A 25,156-nucleotide genomic window follows, 5' to 3' on the forward strand; every position below is an offset into this window, starting at 1 on the left:
CTGAAGGGGGAGGGGGGAAGGGGCTGATGGTCATGGAGGGGGGCACTTGTGGGGAGAAACACAGGATGTTATATGGAAACCAACTTGGTAATACTATTAGTAAAAAATAAAATAAAATAAAACACATGTATTAGTGATTCCCCCCCCCCAAAAAAAGAAAGAAAAAGAAAGTTCACCAGAACAAGTAAATGTGCAAGAAAATTTTGAAGGAGAAAAGAATAAAGAAAGGGATATGAACATATCAGATCTCAAAACCTGTTACCAGGTTATAATAACAAACACAAGGGGGAATTCACCATGGAAATAGCCAAATCGATTAGTAACACAGCATAAAAAGTCTGGAATTAATACAAGAAGAACATATTGAATGTTCATGATAAAGTAACTTTTCAACATAATGGAGAAATGATGGTCTATTTAATAAAAAGAATTAAGAGGGTGGAATGTCTATCCAATTGGGGAAAAATACTAAAACTAAGGAAGATTAGATATAATTTCAGATTAGACAAAGACATAAAAATTTGGCTTGAGTGGGGTGCCTCGGAGGCTCAGTCAGTTGAGTATCTGACTCCTGACCTCAGCCCAGATCGTGACCTCACAGTTTCATGGGTTCAAGCCCCACCTCCAGCTCTGTGTTGACAGTGTGAAGCCTGCTTGGATTCTCTCTCTGCTCCCTCCCACTTGCTCTCTCTCTCTCTCTCTCAAAATAAATAAACTTTAAAAAATCAACTAAATGGGGCACCTTGGTGGCTTAGTCGGTTAAATGTCCGACTTCAGCTCAGGTCATGATCTCGTGGTCTGTGAGTTCAAGCCCTGTGTTGGGCTCTGGGCTGACAGCTCAGAACCTGGAACCTGCTTCAGATTCTGTGTCTCCCTCTCTCCCTGCCCCTCACCTGCTCGTGTTCTGTCTCTCTCTGTCTTTCAAAAATAAATTAAAATGCTTTAAGATAAATAAATAAATAATAAAAAATCAACTAGACTAAGGGCATACATATAATAATCCAACCTATGAAATTATAATAAGACAATTAAGAATACTTTTATACCCTAGGATGGGAAAAGATTTCCACAAACAAGAAATAAGTTTCAGAATTCATGAAGGCAAAACCTGACAGTTTGACTGTAATAAAATTATGTAATCTTGGAAACACACTTACAACACGTTTTTTTTTAATTTTTTTAATGTTTTATTTATTTTTGAGACAGAGAGACAGAGCATGAGTGGGGATGGGGCAGAGAGAGAGGGGACATAGACTCTGAAGCAGGCACCAGCCTCTGAGCTAGCTGTCAGCACAGAGCCTGATGCGGGGCTCGAACCCACGAACTGTGAGATCACGACCTGAGCCGAAGCCGGACACTCAACCGCCTGAGCCACCCGGGAGCTCCACAACATGTTTAACACATAAAGTGTTATTGTCTTTCAAACAGTTAGAAAGACAAGTGAGTAAAGTAAGCGAAAGAAATAAACAGGTAATGACCAAAATAAAAACGAATTGTCAATAAGTGCTTGGAAAAAAAATACTTCACTGCACTAGCAATATGGAGAACTTCACATTAAAATGATAAGCTATCATTATCAGAAGACCGTGCAAAAATGTAAATGTTTGATATTTTAAGTGCAGACAATGATAAGAGGTACTCTTTATGGCCCAGCGATTCCATTTCTAGAGATTTATCCTAAGGAAATACTCATGCTCAAAATTATGTACGCAACTGCTCCAAGTAGCATATTCTGTTATGAAGAAAAATGAGATAATATAAATGTCCAATACTAGTGAAATAGCTAAATGACTTGAGTATCCATGTTGCAGAATATAACGCAGCCATGAAAAGGAAAGAGGCTGACTTGTACAGCGACCTCTGTATTACTCCTCTTCTCCTGTTTTCTGCCCACGCCCCGTCTCTTCCCCCTCCTTGTCTCAAGGATACTCACCATTATGGAACCAACCACAGGGCCTTTGATCACCCACCACAGAGCTGTGTTGTCATTCATATCCCAGCAGCTGAAAGACAGAGAGAAAGAAGAGAGATTAAGCTCAAGGCTGGGATGCCCACAGGACAATGTCCCTGGGCCCACTGTGGCACTTTTGCCCTACAGCTCTCTGAGGAGGGGCTGCCTGGAAAGAGAGTGCTCAGGCATGCTGCAGACCCTAGCCCATTTCTGGTTCTTCTAGTGCCTCGGTCCTTCCCTCTGCTTCCCATCAAGGCAGGAAGTAGAACACAAGAGTTGGAGTCACCAATGGGCTCCTGGGCAAGGGCCATGTTCCCCCTTCAGGCCTAGGGCTTGTGGAGGTGTGACCTCACCCCCAACGCTCTTTCTCCTCTCCCTAAAAGGAAAACAGACACTCAGAGCCGGGCCCAGAAGTAGGGAGGAACTCTGAAACCCTACACATTCTTGCTAGCTTCTGTCTGAGATGTGGCCAGGGATGTCCACCTGTAATAAGGTAAGGATGGGGAGTGGGGGTACATCTGGGCAGTTAATGTGAGGTTGGGCAGCCACTGAGACCTGGCAGTAAGAACCTAGTCCTTACCTGGCCTTTGGGTATGTACTCACCCTGTGTTATCGAGGTAGAACCTCAGCACAGCCCACACAGACACACACACAGTTGGGGTCCCTGGAAGAGCAAGAAAAGAAGCTCGGTGATAACAGGAAAATTCACAGGCCCTGGGTTCCCCCTCAGATTTGGGGTTCCCAGAAGCCACTGTCCCCATTCAGACAGGGTGTTCTGACCCGTGGGGCAGGTCTCCCTTTTAGATCTGGAGTCTTGGGGACCCTAAGTGTCCCTCTTACCTGGGCCTCCTGGGGTTTCATGTACCCCCAAGACCCTGGGCTATCTCACTTCTCAGGACTCCTGAGCATATCACCTCTTCCTGATGGCGGGATTTCTATGGGCAGGAAGAGCAAGACAGGGTCCCAGAACCAGAAGCATACCATCAGCTGCGGGGCAAGACAACGCCTCCCTCCTCTGACCTAACACGCCCTGACAGCAGGACCAAGGATGCACCTGGCCATGAGGCCTGAGCCTGTCCAGGCCACAGCCAGGGACCTACCCCAGCCTATGATGGTGTACCAGTAGAAGTATCTCCTCTCAGGGAAGAAGGTCTCCACCAGCAGGGTGAAGAGGTATAGGCCCTCAATGAACAGCCAGAAGTAGTTGGACACGACACAGTAGTGGAAGAAAACCATTATGGCCTTGCATTCCACCTGCAAAGAGGGTGGGGAGGGGAGGGAGAGGGAGGCATGAAGGCCCCACTGCTGGCTCCCACCCAGGTCTGGAAATCCAGCCCAACAGGACTGGGTAGAATCCTGAAGGGCCTTCTGCTCTGACATGCTTGGGCTCAAACATCCCACGGGTCTGAAAGACTCAACATTCCTGGATTCGAAGAGTTTAAAATGGTGGCATCCTATGATTCTGAGTCAAAGCTGCCTGTGGAAGCCACTCTACATGTGCCAGAAAAGGTTGGGCTGTGGTGAGCACAGGGCCCTCTCCCCTCCCCAGGCTCACTCTCGCCTCCTTTCCTGCTCCTTCTCCAGCCCCTTCGAGTAAGGTAGATACAGAGGACCCTTCAGGAGGCTCCTTGGTAAAATAAGTTTGGGACATCAAGGGGGAATACTCTTGGTCCCCAGAAATCTCAGAGAGACTCCCCTCCAAGTATGCCCTCCTGGGTCAAGACCCTGTGCTCTGGGGTATTCTTTCCATTGTATTCCATCAAAGCCTATATTTTCTGCTTACCTCCCAAAGGTATGAGAATTGGGGAGGCAGTCTGGAGAAAGCCCAAGCCAAGCAGCCCCTCGGCTCTGTCACGGGTTAGCTAAATGCCCAGAGGCCAGGCCACCTGTCTCCCTGAGCCTAGTTTCCTTCTTGGGCAGATGGGACTTGGCATTTCCACTCCCCCTTCCACATCTGCTCTGCCAAGTACATGTACAGAGAGAGGGACAGGAAATGACCTCATATGGGGATCTCACTGGCTACTAGCAACCTCAAGGTCATTCCTGGACTTCTGCATTCACCGGGGACAATGCCTTAACCTGCAGGAAAACAGCTGGATGACAGGGTGTCACATGGAAGGGAGTCACAGGGTCCTCCTGCCAGGGCCCGGCTCACTCACGGTGGAGGTGAAGCAGTGGTTGCTGTCCTGTTCTGCGTAGAGGATCCAGTCTTTGATGAAGACAGAGATGGCCCTCAGCATGAAGGACACAAACAGGTTCATGTGGATGAAATTGCGGGTGCAGTGTAGCTTCCTGTACCAGCAAGCCAGGGGAGGAAGAGGCCTTGAAGCAAGGAACCCATTCCACCCCTCCACTCTGAGGTCTGCTTTGGGCCAACTCCACGGCTTTGTCTCAGGGGGTTCCCACCTTCCCCACCCGCTTCCCACCTCTCTAAATCCTCACTCACTGCCAGGCTCCACTATTCGGAGAGGCCAGACTCTCCCCTCCTGGGCACTTCTCCAGGCAAAGGCTGGCACCTGTTCTGACCTCTGTATCTAGGCCAGGAGGATAACAGTGAGGAACACAGGTCTACCCTGCTGTGTAGCCCTGAACACATCATTTGCTCTCTCTCGGGTCAAGTTCCCATACGTTAGCCTAGGAGTGGGGGAAATGTCCTTGCCCTCTAAGGGACATCCAGGGCTGATATCCAGGAAAAGGGGTGGGGGTGGGTGGCACAGAGCAGGGCTCTGAGCTACGGTAGGTGGCACTGGCTGGAAATGCTGCTGGGGGAGGGTCTTACCGGAAACGACACAGGATGACCATGGCCGTGGTGAGGGTGACAAGGGATGTGCTGTAGCCAACTGTGTACAGAGCCTTGACTGACAGATAGTAATAATCCTGGAGCAAAGCACAAAACATTCAGGGGTCCACACAGGGCTTGACCCAATCCCCCAACCCCTCAGACCAGGGCCTACCCACCTCAGGGCCCACTACTCAGCTTCTCCTTCCTTTCTCACCTCCTCCTCTTCCTCTACTACCCTGCCCCCCCATCCTATCCCCCATGAGTTTTTTACTCCCCTCTGCAATGTCTGTATTCTGCTGACGCTCACTAAATGCTTGCTAAATACAGGGGCACCACCCAATCAGAACAGGTACCAGCCTTCGCCTGGAGAAGTGTCCAGGAGGCCCCCTGCTGAGCCCAGCATCAACCTTTCAGTTGCCAGGCCACAGGAAGGGCTCATCCTAGAAGAGCAGCCTGGGAGGTAGGAGACACGTGGTGGGGGCTGAAGGAACTCAGGCAACAAACCAAATGCTTCTTGGCCCAGAAGGAATGAGTGGGTCTTGCCCTCTGTGTACTTGGGTACACAGCAGGTACTTGTGCACAGGCTAGGGACCTGAGCTTCCTGGAGTCCCAACGGGAGCCAAGGCCTTTGCAGGGAACATGCTGCCACAGGCCTCCTCAGCCCTACCGCCACCACCTCCAGGTGGGGACAGACACTCACCTGGTCCCCGGTCTCAGACTCGTATTCATCAAACCCACAAGCATCTACATAATGAGGGAATGGCTCCGACCATCCATCCTCAGTGCAGTTCCGGCTCACCACCCTCATGTCTGCAGTAGAATGAAAACTCAGCGAGGCATGGAAATGATTTAAAAGGACCCTGAAATTCTTACTTGAAAATTACTTCTTAAGTAGGAATTTCTGGAAACCCATATGCCCCTCCGGGAAGCATGGTGACTGAAGGTTCACGAAATCTCCCACTGTCAGAGGAAAAACAGTGATGGCTGGTGACCTTAAGCTCAGCCTTTACGCACAGAATGCTGGGGAGGACAAGGCACTGCTGATCTCTTAACAAGGGGTGAGAGGACCGAGCCAGGCTGAGTCCAGCCTCCTTTTCTGGAGTTGGCAAATACTCCAAAAAGGCCTGAGCCCCTTCCCTAGGCCCTGGGTCAGCCCTCATCAAATTGCAATGGGCAGAAAAGAATGATGGGAGATCACCATTGCAAACCCCAGTGCTTTCCAACCCCCAGACTCTGCTGGAGGAACCACCTCAGGTGACAATGATGCAGGAGCTCCGGTCATACACTGGGAGCTCCGGGCCTTCCAACAGCAATATCCTGCCCGAAGGGGACACGCGCCTTCCTTAATTAACAAGGACCAGACCTGCATTAACCTAGCGCCAGATCTTATTAGGATATGTATTTAAGTTAACAAAAAAAAACAAAACACTTTTGCCTCCCCAGGTTTAGAGGTCTGTTTTCTGTCACTAATGCACCTTAATTTTCTTTTGATAGACTTTAAAGGCCATTTTGTAGGACACCAAAGCAGAGGGAGTCATTTCCTGTCTCCAGAGTGGAATATCGGTTGGGTTTTGCCCCGCCTGGGGCCTTTTAGCCTTTAATGATTGCTCATTTCATCCTCCCCTCTCCTGACTGTCTGTGAGGGTGAACCACAGACGCCCAGTGGAGGGGAGGAGACAAACAGCCCCCTCCACCTCCATCCCTGCACTGGAGTGTGGCCCCAGGCTGACCCCTGTCCCCAGACTGGCTTTCTGGGAGTTTACCTGGTATATTAGGGCACACAGGGATTGTTCTTTCTTTTACAGGATTCAGAGGCCAGAAAATTGTGTACAACAGGCGACATCTCTGGAAAAGGGGGCTCTAGAACCGATGTTTCTGGAAGGATCCCCTGCTGTGGCCAAGGCCCTCTCTGGGGAGCTCAGCAAGGAAGAAAGGGCAGAGACCAAGACAAGAAACCCCTGCACACATCTCAGACCTCGTGTCCTTGCCAGTGGAGCTGGAAGATCTCAGGCCAATTCTTTTTTACCAAGAGAATCAGACACATACTTCCTGGGACTCTGGGAAGCAGCACAGGGTCGGTGACCCTGCCGTAGAAGACAGCTCTGCCCAGAGTGAGGGGATTCCTGGTCTCCATTGCATCTCAAATTTGGAGTCCTGTGACACAGGACGAGGAGAACGTCTGCCAAGCCCAGGGAAAGGAGGAGTCGCTTCTGTCCCACATTTTGATGCCAAATTCTTTTTTCTTCCAGCAAATCCATGCAGGCTGCTACTGGCTGGCGACCTCCTTCCAAGTCCCTCTGAAAGTCTGCGTGTCCTGGGGGAATCAGGGCCTTGGCCAAGTCCCTCCCCATTTCTGGGCCTCATCTCCTCTCTGCTTTGCCCACATCAGGGTGGTGGGAAGAGGAAAGGGAAGCTGCTTTGAAAAGCAATTCTGTAAAAGTGTCCTAGAGGTAGAAGCCATTTCCTTTCTTTTATTTTCCTTCTTTCTCTGTTTCTTTTTATAAGACTGTGTGGGCACAGAAGCGTATAAACCATTTTGTTCAGAACTATTCCACGAATTTGCCACTCTATTGTTCTGATGGAAATCTCCAGAAGATCAAGTACTCTCCAGAATGTCAAAACCCTGCCATGGCTGCGCCTACTTCACTAGGCTATTTTGTCCCAACAACTTCTTAGGAGCACAGAATTTTAGGGCAGCGGTTCTCAAAGTGGGCACTCTTCCCAGACCAGCCCACCAAGCATCAACTGGGAGACTGGTGAGAAATGAACATTCTCAGGCCTTACCCCTCGCCTACTAAATCAGAGACTCTGGGGTGGGGTCCAGGAATCAGAGTTTTAATAAGCCCACTGGGTGACAGATCACAGTGAAAGTTTGAGAACCACTGTTGTACCCTGGGCAAGTTCCAAACTATTAGGGTCTATCTAATCCAGGGGATCTGTACTTGGGAATCCACAATGAGGGTTTGAGAGATCTGGGCTCCCAGAAATTGTACGCACAATGTTCTAACAGAGCACGTGGGTAAGAGTTTCCCTGGAGAAAATCCACAGCTTTTTCAAAGAAGGGAAGCAACCTGACAAAGATCACACAGCCACAGAAAGGCACTGCCTGCCCTGGGATAGGGGCTCCCAGGCTCACACAGCAGCAGGTGCCCTCCCTCCTGCCAGCCCGTGCTTGGCCCCAGCTTACCCATAACCTCACCTGAGAGATCCAAGGAGTTACTGTCAGGGAAATCAAACTCTCCTGCAAAGCACAGAAGTGGACATAAGTCAGTACACACAGTCATCCATGTGTTGGGGCTATGCATGGTTTACTCTCCACCCCAGAAGCCCAAGGCCACCCCTGGTCCAGAGAACAGAGGGACGGTCTTGGCCAAAAGGCTGCGGCACACCTGGCAGCCACACGCTGCTGACACACCAGGCCTTCTAGCATCAATCTCATTTGCTTTGTATTTCCGTGATGCTAATGATGGCCCATGACTCAGTTCTCCCACCGGGCAACAGGAAGTGCAGATGGGATATTGTCAGGAAGGTGGGAGGGCCTCTGGACTGGGAGGGGAACGGAAAAGGATGACTGGCCCTCTTCCAGAAAAAGGCAAGGAATGTCAACATGGGTCCCGGGCTTGGGTTTCTTCTTTGGTCTGCAAGCCTCCATCTCAGCCCCAAACCTATCTCATCCAAGGGAGCCCAGGACTTCATCCCCAAACCTTTTTTCTCTCTCCTGACTCTTCATTCTCACTTCCATCCTTTCTTATATGATTCATTCCCCTGCTGGCCATGAACCCTCGTCTCCTTTTCACTTCTCAAAATCCTGTTTCCAACACGTAGCTGACATACCACCTCCTCCAGGAAGCCTCTCTGGACCTACTCGTTATCCTTCCTGCTGCATAGCTAGGTCTCCTGTGCTCTCAAGGCTGCCCTACATTCCAACTTCACAGCCACATAGGAGGTCAACATCTATGTGGGCTCACACACACATTCAGGCCTATAACGTATGCCTGTGCATACAGGAAGGCTCATTTTCCAACCCCTCCACGACTGTGTCTCTTCCTCCCGAATCAGCCCATGAGCATCTGACATCAAGGCAACTCTGCCTTCCATCTGCCTGTGTCCCCCACCTCCCGATGGCCAAGGGTGGGTGGTGTGGGGAGAACCTGGTCCCTGATAAGCCCCTCATTCTACCCCCACCCATTCCCAGAAGTCAGAACTGGGCTCCCGATGAATGGTCAGATGGACAGATAGACGACCAGCAGCCTGTCCTCTCCAAGGTTCCTCTTACCAATGGATTCCATCTCCCACACTGAAACAGAGAAAGAGAGACAATACAGAGGTGAACAAAGGAGCTGAAGCTGATTCTGCTCACACTGGGTCCTGCTCATTTCCTCCCTTTCCCGCTCCCTTCTCCCAGACCCTCCTGGGGACCCAGGGCCATGAGGACTACAGGCAGGGGGTGGGCCAGACATGGGACCCAGTTAAGGAGAAACGAGCAGAGGCATTTGAGAGAAGGAGGGAGATCGGTGCTCCTGTATCTTCAATAACCTGCAGAGCAACAACGACTACAGCAAACAAATCCCGCGCTGGAAACCATGAAACAAAATGAGAAATGCCATTCTCGACTTTCTAAGTGTTTAAGGCAAGTCTCACTGATTCAACTTCGGGAACAGAGATGCTAAAAGGCCCTGCCTTAATGAGCCATTAAGAATCAGGTGTAAATAACACATTCATCTTGCAATTGCCAGAGGGAGGGATAGGGTGTGGAGGACTTAAATCTTAAAATCTTAGTTTACTGCTGATTCACGTTGCCTATTTTGTTGCTGAAAAGAAGCAGTCTTGCCATGGCACCTGACCCAAAGTAGACATGCAAGAAACTTCAAGTAAATGATGAATGAGAGGAGTATGTGCACAGAGGAAGTGATGGAGGTGGTTTCCATAGGAACGCATCAGGGATGCAGCTGAGTCACCTGCTGCCACAGCACCTGATGCCCCACCACACACACGGTACCCCGCACCTCAGCACTTCCTGAGTTTGTCTCCTCTTTCAAATTCACTTTCTGTCCTGCTCTGGGTCACGCCGTGTACCCCAGTTGTCAGGATGGGACAGCCCAACTGCCACTCTCCCTCTGGACTGGCAGGTCTGGAGGTGGGAGGTGTGGCCAAAAGCCCCACAAGGGGAAGTGGTGGGAGGGGAGATGGGGCACTGTAGCTAAACCCTGACTTCCGTGGTCTTTGCATGGGGCCTTGTACCCCAATACACTGCCACCTCCTGCAAGCCCTTCCCCTCTGGGCAGAGTCAGGGGTGTTGTAGAGTAAAAGTCCCATGAGTAAGAGAATGTGCCTCTGCCTCTTACAGACAGGGCGGAGGGTGGAGGACGGAGGTAGGCAGGACTCCCTAGAGGACTGGAGCTTGGAATTCTCCAGTTCTAGGACATTGGCCTGAGCCGTAGGCAGGTAAAGGAAGAAGCTGAGGGCCAAGTGGCAAGGTCCTGTGCATGACCGCACAAGTGACTCAGATCCCTCTAATCCCTCCATCCTCCTCTAAACAAGTCCCCAACCCAGGGCTCAGCAATCAATATCACCTGTCTAGAGTCCAGCCCTGCTTCTCCCTGCTCCCATTACCTTGGTGCCCTGCTTCCCTTGACAGCCACAAGGAGTGAGGTGAGGACCAGGGTCCGGCTCTAGGCCCCTCCCAGAGTCAGTGTGAACTGGCTGGACAGCAGCCTTTCTAAGGAGTCTACAAGGTCCTCGCTGAAAGGTGGAAACCGGCCTGGAGAGCCCAGCGGACTCACTCCCAAAGAAGAGATCTGCATGAGCCCCTTTTCCTCAGACCCCTGCCCTTGGGATGCAGTCATGAAGGCCTTATGCCTAAATACAGAGCACTGCCCCCTCCTCTGCCTCCTGTCCCTACATCTTTTTTTTTTAAAGTATATTTATTTTGAGAGAGACAGAGACAGCGTGAGCAGGGGAGGGGCAGAGGAGGAGGAGAGAGAGAATCCCAAACAGGCTCCACATTGTCAGCACAAAGCCTGACGCAGGGCTCAACTCACAAACTGTGAGATCATGACCTGAGCCAAAATTAAGAGTTAGACACTTAACCAACTGAGCCACCCAGGTGCCCCTCCTGTCCCTACATCCTGAGTCACACACTCAGCCATTGCCCACTCCTAGGAATCTCAAATTGGTCTGGGGCCCCTGAACATCTCCATAGCATATCAATGGCTCCCTAAGACCCAAAACACAGACATGTCCCAAACGGAGTTCTTTGCGATACCAGACTCAGTATCTAAGTTGGTATGTGAGAGTGGCCATGGGCGAGTGTCTTGTGTCCAGCTGCCTAAGGGTGTCTCATTGTGTGTCCATATATGGGTGCCTCTCTGAGCCTCTGAGCATCCCTGTATGAGGTATATTGATAGTAACACCAGTTAACATTATTAACCATTAAAATGTGTCAAGGCCTACACTGGGTGTCTGCCACATGCGTTCCTCCACTGATTCCCAGTCACTATGCCACATTCCCATTTGACACACTAGGGACAAAGGGGTGAGTTGCCTTGCTCAAGGCCCCAGTTGGGTGAATGATGAAGCCCACATCTGAGAGCACAGCCTTGCCTCACGCATGATGGCGCATCTCCATGTCAATCCAGTGGCCCCGTCTGCAGGGGCCTCCGTGGCCCTGTGTGGACCAGGGTCTGTGGTTTCACACCCCCACCACCAGCATGGGAGCTCTGGAGCAGGGAATATTGGCCTGCAGGGTGTCCCAGGTAGGTCTGGGGCCCGAGTGTGGGGAGCAGACTAGACCAATTGAGGCCTAAAAAGGTACCAGGGGGAGACCCACCTTGGTCCGGGTTGAAGATTCGGAAGAGTTCAGGGCAGCTGACAAGGACCATCTCACCCACGCGGGCAGGCTTCCAACACGTGAGGTTGTCCCACATCCCGGGGCAGCCTGTGCAGGAGAGAGCCATGGTGAGAGGGGGCCTGGCCCCACACATGCACATGCACCACACACACATCACACTCATGCATACAACCAGGTGCTCACACTTGCACACATTCACCCTCGTGAACCAGGCCCTTGCAGGAGGAGGGAAGAGTTTTATGGAGGGAAGGTGAGGCTTCCTGTGTGAGGCAGGGCTCAGCCCCATCCCTGAAAACCCCTCAAAGAGGAGCTGGGACATTGAGGAGTTCCTGGGGCCCGGGGGAGCTCTCATCTGACTTTACATCTCCCATGGCCCCACGGTGCTGGCAGGGCTGCAGAGAGGAGAGAAGCAGAGCAGCAACAGGCCAGGGCAGGATCAGTAAGCATGAGATTCTGGGGGACTTTATAGCAACCTCCCCTCATCCTGCACCAGCTCCCCCCCCCCATCACTACTGGGGCAGCTTCAGCTCAACCTCCTCAGTTGGCCCTCCCTGCCCCTAAGGGGAAGACTAGGAACTGGCTGGCCTGAGGGTGTTGTTTCCAGGCAGCACCTGCCTTCCAGATGGTGAGGTTCTGACACCGGATGGAGGAGGGACAACCGGCCAGATGGGGAAAAGGGCAGAGCTGTCCAGGCAGAGGCCTGTGTGGCTGAGGCCCAGACCATGAAGGGACACAGAACCCAGAGACAGGGGAGGCCAGTGCAGGGGGAACACAGGCCCAGTTCAGGGCTGGAGAAGGAGGGGGGAGCGAGGACAGGCTGAGGGGGGTCTGGGAATCATCAAGATTTGGGTCTCACTGAACATGCACTGCCAGGAGCAAGAGAAAGATGATGAACTTGATGACCAGATATTATCTGGGGGCTCAGCAGACCCTCCTGCCCCTCTGCCCACCATGCATCCTCTCTCTCCTTCCAGTCCCCGCACTCCCGGTGGCTGCTTCCTCACCTCCCTTCATGCTCCACCCCTTCCTGACTCTACCCCTCTCTCCTCTGAAATGTCTCTGGCCTGTGCCACCAGCTGCCCACCGCCCACCTCTTCACCCCTGACAGGGCCTGCCCTGCTGACCTGACTGACTGTAGGTGCTGGTGGCTGCCCTGGCCCTGGCCTCTCCCCTCTTCCCTTGGATAAGATCCCAGGTTCATGGACTTCCAGACAGAGCTACTCACAGACAACCTCCCATCTCGAGTCCTGTACTCCCTGAAAGCGGCTGGATATCCCCACCAAGAAGGGCCCAAGGCAATCCAAACCCAGCATGTCCAAGTCTGAACTCCGCAACTCCTACTAAAGCCTGATTTCCTGTTTCAGCCCCAGCTAGACACCTAGACTTGACATCGCCTTGGTTGACCCTCTGGCCAACCCAGTAGTCTTCAAACCTTAGCAAGCACCCTTAGCCCGCATAATTAACTAAATCTCTTCGTATATCTGTAGATCATGCATTCTTTCCTAGAAAAGAACAGAGCTCTTCTGCACGTCACCATATCCTCCTGTCCAACTTCTGAGCGCCACAATGCTGTCTGGCAGCTGGCCCCATCGACGGTGCATGTAATCAAGAAATGTAACAGACCACTGCACTCCCTTAACTGATTAACTGCCCTACACTCCTTTAAAAAAATCTCTAGGGTGGGGGCGCCTGGGTGGCTCAGTTGTTTGAATGTTTGACTTCGGCTTGGGTCATGATCTCACAGTTCTGTGAGTTTGAGCCCTGCATCCGGCTCTCTGCTGTCAGTGCAGGGCCCACTTCAGATCCTCTGTCCCTCTCTTGGCCCCTCCCCTGCTCATTTCCTCTCTCTCAAAAAAGAATAAACATTAAAAGTAACTAATTAGTTAATTAATTAAAAAATTTTTTTAAATCTCTGGACCAGGCAGAAACCTCAAAGCTGGCCTTTGGACAAGTCTGCCTTTTCTCCAGCGGCCAGCTTCCTGAACAAAGCCCATATTCCTTTCCAATCAAAATTCATCTCTTGAGTATTGGCTTTTTGAGCAAAGGGCAGATGAACTTGGGTTTCAGTAACAAAACACCCTTGCTCTGTCTCCTTCTCCTTCCTGCTCCAGGTATAACTGGTCACCATGTTCTGCTGGCTTGACCTCCAAATATTTGTGGAATCCATGCCTTATTCTCCATCCGCCCACCCCCACCTAGTTAAGGGGTAACCTACCTTTCACTGGGACCACAGTCTCCTCCACCCCACATAGCTGTGACAGTGATCTTGTCAAAAGGAAGATCCAGCCTGGTCATACAACCGATCCCAACCTCAAGTCCTTAATATGGCTCCCAAGGCCCGGGCCTTGCTTTCCCCTCCAGCACATGGAGTGAGAGAGGACAGGAGACCGTAGTTCACTCAGGGAAGGGGCATGAAGTGACAAGGGCATGGAGGAGGGATCCCCAGGAAACCCCACATTTACCAGGTGGGCAGCAGAGGTAAACGTGGTGATGTAATTCCTAAGAGGGGACAAAGGTGGAGGAGAGAGGTAGCTGCATGGAGAATCTGACAGCAGAATACAGTTTCAGGAAGAGACCCACATCCTGCTGAGGGGTCTATAAATAAGAGCTTTGGAGAGGGCTTCTCTACCAGATAAGAGACAGCTCATGAGTGACCCACAGTGTCCCACCTCACAGAGCTGTTGTGAGGATTCACGAACTCATACATGTAAAGCTCTTAGAACTCCAGGCTCATTCGATGCACCACCACTGTTGCTATTATCATTACTTTCATTATTTCAATTAGGTGTCCCTGAGAATCAATCCCCTGAGAGAGGCCCAGGCAGGGAGAGACAGCAGAGCCCTGCCAGGTGAGGAGAAATGCCAGTGGAGTGCCACCAACAGGCCACAGAGGACGCCTGGGCAGGCGCTAGCCAGGGCGGGGGGGTCTAGGGCTGACCTCATGTGCTCCCAGCCTCTCTGTTGGGGCCCATGACTGACTTATGGGTAGCATCTGGACAAGAAGGCACCCAAAGCTGGCAAGTGCAGAAAACCCAGTCTCTCAGAATTCAAATCTAGCTATTTTGGAATTCACACCCAGTCAACATTGGCCTATAGTCTCCTGCTCCTGGAATGACCAAGTTTAGGAACCAGAAGCACCATAGAAAACTCTGAGGGTAGCAAGCCAAGAAGACAAGGACACTGGAGCCAGAAGGGAGCAGGGTCCCAGGTCTCACCAGTAATATCCAGTTGTTGCTGATTCCTGTCTACGCTTCACAGCAGGACATCTAGCCAGCATGTGGCTGGTTATGACATCATGTCCTTGAAAGAGACCCAACAGCAGATCTTTTGGCTGCCATGGTCCATGCTGACCATGGAATGGCTGTGGAGCGTGGCTGTGTCTGGCACCTGCCCTAGAAGCCCCAGCCAACAGATGTTCCCTTAATGTAGAACATTAGGCCCTGGCATAGCCAGCTGCTATGGCCATCTGACATTTCCGAGCTCTCAGGCCACTTTCATTTCTCTTTTTGTTTTGTTGTGTTTATTTATTTATTTAGATAGAGAGAGAGCATGTGCAGGAGGGGCAGAGAGAGAGGAAGAGAGAAAATTCCAAGCAGGCTCCGCACTGTCAGTGTGAGGAGTCCAATGAAGGGCTCAAACTCATGAACCCAGGGCTCAAGACCTGAGCCAAAATCAAGAGTCATATGCTTAACTGACTGAGCCACCCAGGCACCCCTTAGGCCACTTTCCATAGAGGGGGTATAGTCCTAAGGGCTGAGGGGCAGGGAAGGATACAGGGCTCAGGCAGAGATGCCACGAGGGGAGAAGGGGGCTCCCAGGTTGGAAGCCAGATATGGACAGGCATGGTGGGAAATCCATTCTTCGTCCAGGGCTGCCCTCCTCGGTCCCATTGCCATGACAAATATCTACTAAGGGGTATCTGCCAAGGCACCCCACCCTTCCCCATGGCCTGCCACACTATCAAAGCCCTCCTCGTGTGTCCTTGGGTTTTCAGCCTGGCTTCTCTCCAGGAACTAAGGGTCCTAGGGGCAATTTCTACAGCACCAGGGCAGGTGGAACTTGAAGGCCCAATCCCAGTATCTAGGCTTAGAAGACTGTAATACTATGATATAAGAATTGGATGTTTGGTCTTTGTCCCAGGTTCCAGGAAGAGCTCTGAAATCCTTGGAGTTTCCTGAAGAGGCTGAGGAGATTGTCTTTTGTTATTCATAAGCCCCTTTCTACCACTCCAGAGTTTATGCTAATGAGGTGACTCTTGGACGCTGTGGCCGGTTGCCAGGGGAACCAAGCATGTGATTGGGTGGGCACTTTCAGTCCCACACACCAACTTCAGGGGAGGGGAGAGGAACTAATCACCAATGGCCAAGGATGTAGTTGATCATACCTACATTACAGAACTTCCATAAAAACCCTAAACAATGGGGTCCCGAGAGTTTCTGAGTTGGTGAACACAGCCACATCCTAGGAGGGGGGTGCACCCCCAACTGCACAGGGACAGAGCCTCCTGCCATCCGGACCTCACTCCATGAACCCCTTCATCTGGCTCTTCATTTATATTCTTTATAGTAAACTGGTAAACATGTTTCCTTGAGTTCTGTGAGCCATTATTGCAAATTATTATTTGCAAGGAGGTCATAGGAATTCCCCAATTTGTAGTCAAGTCAGACAGAAGAATGTGTAACATGGGGACTCAAGATTTGCAAAATTGGTGTCAGGAGTGGGGTAGAGGACAGTCTTGAGACTAAGACCCTTAACCAGTAGGGTCCATGCTAACTCCAGATACTTAGGATCAGAAGTGAATTAAGTTGTAGGGACACCAGTTGGTGTCCACAGAAAACTGGAGAATTGCTTGGTGTGGAAAACTCACATATTCAATGTCAGAAATGCTCTGAATAGAGAAACAGTTCTCCTTTAGGGGACAATGTCCCTGAACCCATCAGGAGCTCACAGCCCTCTGCTCACGGGGGGCAGGAGGAGACTCCCGTGGCCACGTCGAGGCTTCCATGAATGCCCCATGCACACATCTACAGCCCCGACTCTCAGCCTGTTCCTGAGGGAGGTGGTCCAGGCTCTGATGGGCCCTGCTCTGAATCCCCCTAGAAAACCTTTCCAGGGAGATGAGGAGGATAGAATCTAGGCTCTGGAAAGAGCCTTGAGTTTCTCTAAGTAAGGACAGCAACTCATTTTCCTTCCAACCCCACAGAATACATGCGGTTTCTCTATCCCCATCTGTTCAGACTCTAGTCCCAACAAAGTTGAGTTTTGTTGGGACTACAGGATCCTGACACACCTTTTCTCCTTCTCCTCTGCCTCCTCCTTTTTCCTTTTCTTTCCTTCTCAGTTTTCCCTTACGCTCCCTTTTATTCTCTCATTTGTTCAAGAATCTCTGTGTCTATTATGAGTCAAATGCTGCAGAGCGATACAGGAGTGAATAAAACAGCCCCAGTCTCTGCCTGCACTGAGCTTATAGTCTAGGAGGTTATGAGAAAGACTTTGCATTTTCTGCTAAATGCTAAGGAAAAGCCTTAGATGATGAATTACTTTCCCACTGCTACTGCGACAAAGCAAACTCAGGGGCCTAACTGCCACAATTCCTTATCTTACGGTTCTGGAGGTCATAAAGTCCAAAATAGGCCTCACTGGACCACAATAGAGATGTCAGCAGGGCTGTGTTTCTTCTGGAGGCTCTAGGGTGAGTCCATCTCCTTGTCTTTTCCAGGTTCAAGACATTCTTTGCACTGTGGCCCCTTTCACCATCTTCAAAGCCAGCAACATAGCATCCTCAAAGCTCTCCTTCTCTGACCCTCCTGCCTCCTTCCTTCCTTATAAGAACCCTTGTGATTATATTGAACCCACCTGAATAATCCAGGGTACTCTCCCCATCTTAAGATCCCTAACTTAATTACACCTGTCAAGTCGCCTTTGCCATGTAAGGTAACCCATTCACAGGCTTTGAGGATCACGATATGGACTTTGTTGGTGGGGGCACTGTTTTGCCTCCCACAGATGCATTTTAAGACAAGGAGTCACATGGTCTGATTCAGCTGCGGGGGAAGGTACTACATTTCAAGAGCAGCAAATCAAACATGGAGACACATCTGTTACGTTATGGAAGAAGTCCAGGGATGGAGGAGGGACTTGATTTGGAGCCAGGACAGCCAAGATGGAACGGCATTCTGTGTAGGTGAGCTGGGAGGCAGAACTGACGGTCTTGGTGACAGACGGGCCAGACACGGCTGGCAAGTGTGCTCACCCCTAACACGTGGCTGAGTTCCCACCAACGGTATGTGGAGGTGATGAACTGCTCTCAGAGACTCCCCTCAAATAGTTTGTGCCCTTGCTCTCCCTCCCCCTTCTCTGTAGCATCCTTGCAGTTTATATGTTAGGGTGGCAGTGTCCTGAGATGGAATCAGAATGATTGTGTAGTGGCCCAGCTCCCACCTCTGCCAGTCACACTGGCCTCTTATGTACACAGCAATAAAGACCGGTGTGCTGAGTCTCTGAAATTTTAGGTTTTTGTTTTGTTTTTTCATTACTGCAGCAAGAAACCCAGGTTCCCCTGACAAATGCAGTGAAAGAGAAAGAGGTACCAAGGATGTACCTAGATTTCTGGCTAGAGGGTCTACAGGGCTTCCCACAGTGGAGAGAACCGGATGGGAAGCAAAAGGTGGAGGGCGTTAGACAGGCTGAAGCTCAGGAGTTTCGCCTGAAGTGTGTTGGGTTTGAGATGGTGCCAAGAGCCAAGTGGAGGTGGATTTCAAAGAGGCAGTTAGATAAAAGTCCAGAGTGCAGAGGGGAGTTGGCACTGGAAGGAGAGGACAGGGAGCAGTCAGCACAGGGATGCCTGGTAGGGCCACGGGCCTGGAGAGTAGGTCCCGTGAGAGGGTGTGCATTAGAGAAGAAAAAGGAAGACAGTAGGGCCGTTGCCCAACAGAAGAAGGCATGCCAGGATTCCAAAGAGGGACTGGCAAAGAAGACTGAGGAGGGGGGGCCAGGAACGTGGGGGGAACTGGGAGAAGTTAGCGACATAGCAGCCAGGAAAGTGTGCTCCAAGGAGGACACGGTCAAGTACATCACACACTGTTCCCCTTCCCTCCTCCCCGCTGCAGAAGAGATCACAAATCACAATGGCTCCTATTCCCTGGGAGAGCACTCTGCTTTGACACCCCCACACCTCCCTAGTCACCTCTCCCGTGACTCCCCAGTTCTACATGAAGTCCGCCTGCACCCTCCTGGCTCCGTCTGCACATACCCCCCCAACTCAAAGCCTCTGTGCCACCAGATCAGAGGAATTCAGACACCTCAAGTTTCCCGCTCCAGGGGACAGCCCTGGGCACTCTCACGGAGCTGCTCCCACTAAGACCCTGCACAAAGCGGCCAAGGAGAAGCAGTGCCTTGCAACAGCAGGAGGGGAAAAGACCACTTGGGCACACTGAACAGAGAGAGAACACAGGGCCATTAGCCCTGACTGGAACAAAATAAGGAGCTAATCGCAGGTTGTCATGGTGATGATTTTGTCCAGTTCCACACAGTGCTCAAAACCCATGAGATCAGGGGCACCAAAGGGACTCAGACAAAGACACCATCCTCCCTTTGAGGATGCTCGAGAATTGTTACAACAAGCCCCTCATTTTAGCACATACTTCAAGAAGAAAAAAATGATTCAATGTACTAAAATTTACTTTAGAGACAATATTTCTGATCCACAAACTAGGGAGTAGCTGTGAGCTCAGTGGAAGGAGGATCTGGGGCTGGGGACTGAAGATGCAGTCCTCCTCTCTGAAGTCAGCGGTTCTTGAAGTGGGGACCCCAGACCAGGAGCACCATAGGGAACTTGCCAGAGATGCAGATGTTCAGACCCCACCCAGACCCACTGAGTCAGAAATTCTGGGGCTGGGTCCAGTAATTCTGTGTTTAAATAGCCTTCCAGGAAGTTCTGATGCAGGCTCAAGTCTGAGAACTAACTGCAAGACTAAAGGAAAACCAATTTGGACAGGAACGAAGGCTTTGTCAGACACGGGTAGTGAGTTCCCTATAGACCCCACCCCGTCTCATGCTGGGAGCCTGTTCAGTCACAGAGCAGCTGAGAGGCACAGTCAAGAAGCAGGACTTGCTCCAGGGATGGGGAGCCTGGGCCCAGCCCTGAAGTACCCCCCCTTCCTCCAAGCCTCTCCTCTTCTGGTGAGAGTGGAGGTGGGGCCTGGGATGCACCCTGGACAGGCCTCAGGGGCTGGATCAGAATAGCAACAAGCAGGCTTTCTCATCTTCCCTCCAAACCTCCCCCCTCCTGCCCCAGCCAAGGCCACCGCAGGCCTCTTCCATCTTTCCCAGAGTAGGGGGCACCCCAAGGAGGACCATACCTAAAAAGCCCACGGAAATGCAGGGAGGGGCCTCCAGGCAGCTGCAAGCCCGAAGCCCTGAGAAGAGGAGGCGTGGGCTGAACTCACCCTGCATGGGCAGGCCACTTGGGTTGAGTAAGGAGGACAAAGCCACCAGCCCAGCAAGCCTGTGACCCGTGTGGGCCTGGGGACTCTCAAGAGTGAAGACACCATTCCCAAGCACAGGAGTCCTTTCTCCTCTCCAAGCACAAGAGCACTGCGGCACAAAGGGCATCCCCTGGCTAGGAGGGCAGACCTGGATCCTGTCCCAGAGCTGGCTCCAGCCTTCTGTGTGACTCAGCCAGTGACTGCCACCTCTAGCCTCGACCTCTCTCTGTGTCACATGACAGAACTGGACTCTGTGCTGTCTCAAGCCCCATTTAGCTTGCAGGGCTTGGGATGAGGTACAAAACCATTAAATATAGCTCCTTAATAACAGACTCAATCAACATCTTTAAAACACACCAAGGATGCAGTGAACAAAACCACAAAGTCAGCAGGCTTGCTTTCACCCTGCCTGGCCTGACCTGTATTTTCTATCCTCTTCAGCTGTCTGCTGAGCTCCAGCACCCCTCCCCGCAACCCCAATCCCACCCCTACATCTCTCTGTCCCTTGGCTTCCACTCTGAAGGGCCACTCTGTGCATTACCGTGTCCTCTTTGGGGTGTCCCAGTGATGGACATGGATTTGGCCAGATGCAGCCTGCCAGCACCTGGGCTGCCACAGCCCCAACCACACACACGGTAGCATGGACACACCTCACCTCCAGCAGACCAGTGTCCTCTTTCCAACGCGCTCACCGCATTGGATTTAAAAGATTATGGGGTAACATGAGATACACATAAATATGTTTTTAAACAGATCAGTGCATCACTGGGAGTTTACAACTCACAGTTACTGGAACAAGCCAACAGATCGTCTTTTTCCATTTTCAGGTGCATCATGCATTTAGGGACAGAAGGGGCAGAGGAAGGGCAAAGAAAGGGTGCAGCGAGAGGGCTGGCCTCTCTCAGTTCACCCAAGCACAGACTGGCAGTACCATGCCAACTGCCAATTCTCTGTTACATCTGACTCTTGGCTAGGAATGAGCTCCCAGCCTGGCTTGCAGGTGCCCCAGGGTCTGTTCTCCCATCCAAGATGACATGGGCACGCAGTGGATGCTATCCTCTGCCCACACCAATGGTTCTCACACTTGGATAGCCTTTGAATCATCTGAAGGCTTTTAACACACACCTTTGATAACCACCCCCCACTTCGCCCCTGCCCTGCACCCAAATGCTGATCACATGGGTCTGGGAAGGGCCTGGATATCAGCCTCTTTGAGTGCCCCTGGGGTTTCTAATGCACTGCACAGAGCCCAGAGATAAATGGCTGCCCGTATTTCACAAGCAGGCTGAGTACGAAGCCCAGAAGCCTGGCTCGGCTGCAAGGACGAGGGTGCCACAAGGACCTGAGGCCCACATGGGATGCATGGGGCAAATGAAGGCCCTCACAAACTCTCCCCTGCCTCCTGACAGCAAGACCAATGCTCTCCCAGAACTATAAAGATGCCCAGAGGCCACCTGCTCTGAAGCCCCGTGAGGAGAAGTTCCTCCAACCTCAGCTTGTAGGGGGAAAACCCCTGCTGCCCACAGGCCTGCAGAGAGCCAGGCTGGACACTCCTGGGCCTCCCCTTGCCCCACCCCCTCTCCATCCACAGCGCTGAAGCTGGGGCCTAGGTGACCCGGCCAGGCGCGTCACTAGAAGCTGAGGCCTCACGCTATCCTGGTCCCTGGAAACACAGATGCCCTTTAGCCTTTCCGTGAAGTGCAGGCCTCCGGGGGCACATTGAAGGCCCTCCTCTCCTACGTTCCCCCCCCCCCAGCCTCATTGCAACGTCCTCTGCCAAGTGATATTTCACCGCACAAGGTGGGAGGGCGCAGTTGGTGGTATCTCTCCGCACCTCTTCTAAGCCACAAAACAGTGGTTAACAGCAAGGACTCCAGAACCACCAAATGCACACACTGGCCCCTCCCTCCCTGGCTGCGGGACTTAGCAGGTAACAGGCTACCAACCCCACTTCTGTGAGTCTGCATAGCCTCAGCCATAAAATGGAGGGAGAACTCTGCCCTGCCCGCGGGTGGCTGAGGTTACATGAGCTAAACCGTGCAACGAGGTGCGAGGTGCGTCGGAAGATTCAAAAGCTGCCCCTGGGATTTGAATCCAGCCAGTATGGTCCCCACCCACCCTGCTCACTGCTCCCTTCCTACCTTTATCAGGTCATCCCTGACCTGGAGTTCTCCCTCCCCTTCCCATGCTTCTCCATCGGCCCTCTGCAGCCTGGATCTGGTTCCCAGCCCCTTCTCTGGCCTTCCAGAAAACCTTTCCAGATTGTTCCAAAATGCACTGCCCTGTTTCCTGCAGAGACCTCCACACTTCCCCAGAGCTCGGATCTAGCGGAAGATGGGAGGAAGACCCTGGAGGCACTCCACACTGTAAGATGACAACTCCAAGTAACTATAGCATCTTTGCTGAGTACTTAGCAAATGCCGCACACCACCCTCAGCTCTTTCCATGACTGGCACTAAATGCAATAATCTTATGTAATAGATATATTTTCTCCTCCATTTTGCAAGCCAAAAAATGAAGGTGTTAAATGCCCTTCACAAGGTCGCTTGGCTGGTGATGGGCGCTAAGGCCTCAGTGTAGCCTGTCCCTCTTACAAGGCAGTGTATCCAGTGGTTGAGGGCACAGAGTGCCTGGAAACAAGTTTCACCTCTGCAGCTTATTGAACTGTCTCTAAGCAAAGTATATAACTCCATTGTGCCTCAGTTTCCTCATCTATAAAATAGGGGTAATAATAGGCTCTACCCCCTAGGTCGCTGCAGTGAGAGAAAAAAGCACTAGCACAGTGACCAGCACATGGTAAGTCTGTATAAGTATTGACTCTTAACAGGATCCATCCCACCCATACATTTTAATAGAGAAGGTTCTAAGCTACAGAGAAGGAAAGGGCCACAGAGGTGGTGGTCCAGCTGGGCCCTCAGCCTCCTCTTCTTTTCCACAGGTTGGTTCCCTTTTGACTTTATTAATAAGGTTTCAGCTTTGTCCTACACAGCCCCACCCTGTGACTCAAAGCAGGCAGACAGGGAGAGGTGGGAGAATCTCTCTTTAGGCAGACCAAGGGGGGTCTAGATTCCTCCTTCCTCCCTGCACTCAGGGTTAGAGGAAAGCTATTCCCTGGCTTCCAGAAGATTCCTCCCTGCCTTTTGCAAGCCCAGCCTGAATGCCCCTTCCTCCTTGAAGCTGTCCTTGATCCCACCAGCTCCCCTCACCCTGCCCAGCACGAAGTACTCTCTCCTTCCACTGAATTCCCACAGCATCGGCTCGACCTCTCCCCGCTGCATGAGCTCTCTACCCTGAAGCCAGGGCTGTGAGAGTGCAAACCTCTCTCTCTGCAGCCCCCTAGCCATGGCCTTATTCTACTCCACCCAGGTCAGACACTGGGACTCCAGCTTATCATGGGAGTTGAAAGAATGAGTGAATGAGTGAATGAGTGGGTGAACGAACAAATGAGAGTGACTGAGAGTGAACAAGTGAGTGAATGAGTGAGCAAGTGAGTGAATGAGTGAGCAAATGAGTGAATGAATGAATGAATGAATGGATGAGTGAGTGAACAAATGAGTGAATGGATGAGTAAATGAATGGATGAGTAAAGGAATTAATGAGCAAGTGCATGAATGAGTGAGTGAATGAATGAGTGTGTGGGTGGATGAGTGAATTTCTTCCACAGACCTGGGGTCCCTCACCCAAGTCCAGGTTTGAGGGTGACCTGTGAGGGGTCCTGACTCATAGGGCCCTAGAACCCTCAGCCAGACCCTCTCTCTGTAGCCCACCCCCACCCACTCCAATTCAGGGTTCCAGATACCGGGAGTTACCCATTCCCCTCCCCCACCTCTTGCTGCTGGGGTCCCCTCAACCTAGAACGTTCTTGCCACTCATCCATCCCTTGGCTCTCACCTGCCATCACTTGTCTGCTCCTCCCTAAGCCTAGCTTACGGGTTTCAACCACACAAATCGCCTGAGGTTAAAAAATCATGACTGTAACAGACTGCGGTCCTGATTTAATTGGTTTGGATAGTGGCTTGGGTACATCTTTCTAAAAGCTCCTGGTGATTCTGAGGTGCAGCCAGGTTTGAGAACCAAAGGAACTGGTTTAAATACCTCCTTTTCCACAAATCCGTCCCTACCTTCCTCACAGAGAACTCTCCTGAGCATCACAGGGCAGGGGGGGTGAGACCCCCCATCCCCACTCCCTCTGGGGATCGAGTCCATTGCCACATCTGTCTCACTCATGCTTCTTCTTCAAGGACACCCCTGTGGGCAGGCCTTCCTGTCCTTTCCTAACCCAGGGCTCCCCAAATCATTGTGCAATTAACCTGCACCCCGCCCAACTTCCACCTCTACTCTTCCCTTCTGGATGTTTCTCATTGTTCAACCTCAAGTGTATCTGAGACCTGCCCTTGGTTGGGAGGCAGGGCACCTCAGCCTGACTCCCACTCCCACCCCTGTGTGGTCTAAAGAGTCACTGCCCCCCAGGGCTCCCCACTTCCCATCCTCTGAAGCCTGGGACCAGATATTCTCTTGGTCTCCTGCAACTATCATGCCCATCTGGGCCCCCTGCTTCAGCCTCCCTGGGTGGTGGGGCCTAGAATCCACTTTTGGCCTTGATTAGGGCTCAGCCAGAGCGCGGCCCGGAGCGAAAGGCCAGCATGGCCAGGAGCAGCTTCATTACCAGTTAATGCTCACTGACTGTACAGGGAGCTCAGCCCAGAGGGACCATTACATTTAACTGGGCTGCCGATTAATCAAGTATTTAAACAGATGGTGCTCAGAAGAGCTCCTCAGAAATGGGGAGGACCCAGAGGGAAAGGTGGAGCCCTCTAGTCCGGGCAGAGAGCCCCAGCCTCCAGCAACTGAGGCACCAGTGAGGCCAGCCAGGCCTCCGGGGATTCTCCCACCCCAAATCCCCAAGCTCCCACACAGACCCTCTTCCTGGCCCTGCTGGGACTTGGAAAGCTGAGGGTACTTGGGCCCCATGGGCCTCAGTGTCCCATCTGCAGTGGGGAGTCAGGAAGGGAGGGTTACACAGACCCCTGGTTCTCAGCCAGGGGCCAGGCCACGCCCTCGAGGCACTCGGGGGGGGGGGGGGGGGG

The 25,156-nt window shown here is 51.8% G+C and overlaps 1 protein-coding gene across 7 annotated transcripts in view; it reads right to left on the reverse strand.

Moving 5' to 3' along the window:
- Window positions 1–25,156, reverse strand: part of ADCYAP1R1 (ADCYAP receptor type I) — a 59,323-nt gene that overhangs the window by 20,067 nt on the left and 14,100 nt on the right. For 6 of the 7 annotated variants that reach the window (XM_029925516.1, XM_029925502.1, XM_029925538.1 and 3 more), the window contains 9 exons: window positions 11,563–11,670; window positions 9,010–9,030; window positions 7,933–7,974; window positions 5,434–5,543; window positions 4,731–4,828; window positions 4,111–4,243; window positions 3,052–3,205; window positions 2,555–2,615; window positions 1,934–2,003 (listed from right to left, as the gene is read on the reverse strand). In XM_029925516.1, the coding sequence (XP_029781376.1) occupies window positions 1,934–2,003; window positions 2,555–2,615; window positions 3,052–3,205; window positions 4,111–4,243; window positions 4,731–4,828; window positions 5,434–5,543; window positions 7,933–7,974; window positions 9,010–9,030; window positions 11,563–11,670 (797 nt within the window). The remainder of the gene's footprint in view (window positions 1–1,933; window positions 2,004–2,554; window positions 2,616–3,051; window positions 3,206–4,110; window positions 4,244–4,730; window positions 4,829–5,433; window positions 5,544–7,932; window positions 7,975–9,009; window positions 9,031–11,562; window positions 11,671–25,156) is intronic. The other variant, XM_029925531.1, reaches the window with a different exon arrangement.

Source organism: Suricata suricatta, chromosome 2 (genome assembly GCF_006229205.1).
Source record: "Suricata suricatta isolate VVHF042 chromosome 2, meerkat_22Aug2017_6uvM2_HiC, whole genome shotgun sequence".
In the NCBI taxonomy this organism is placed as follows: domain Eukaryota; kingdom Metazoa; phylum Chordata; class Mammalia; order Carnivora; family Herpestidae; genus Suricata; species Suricata suricatta.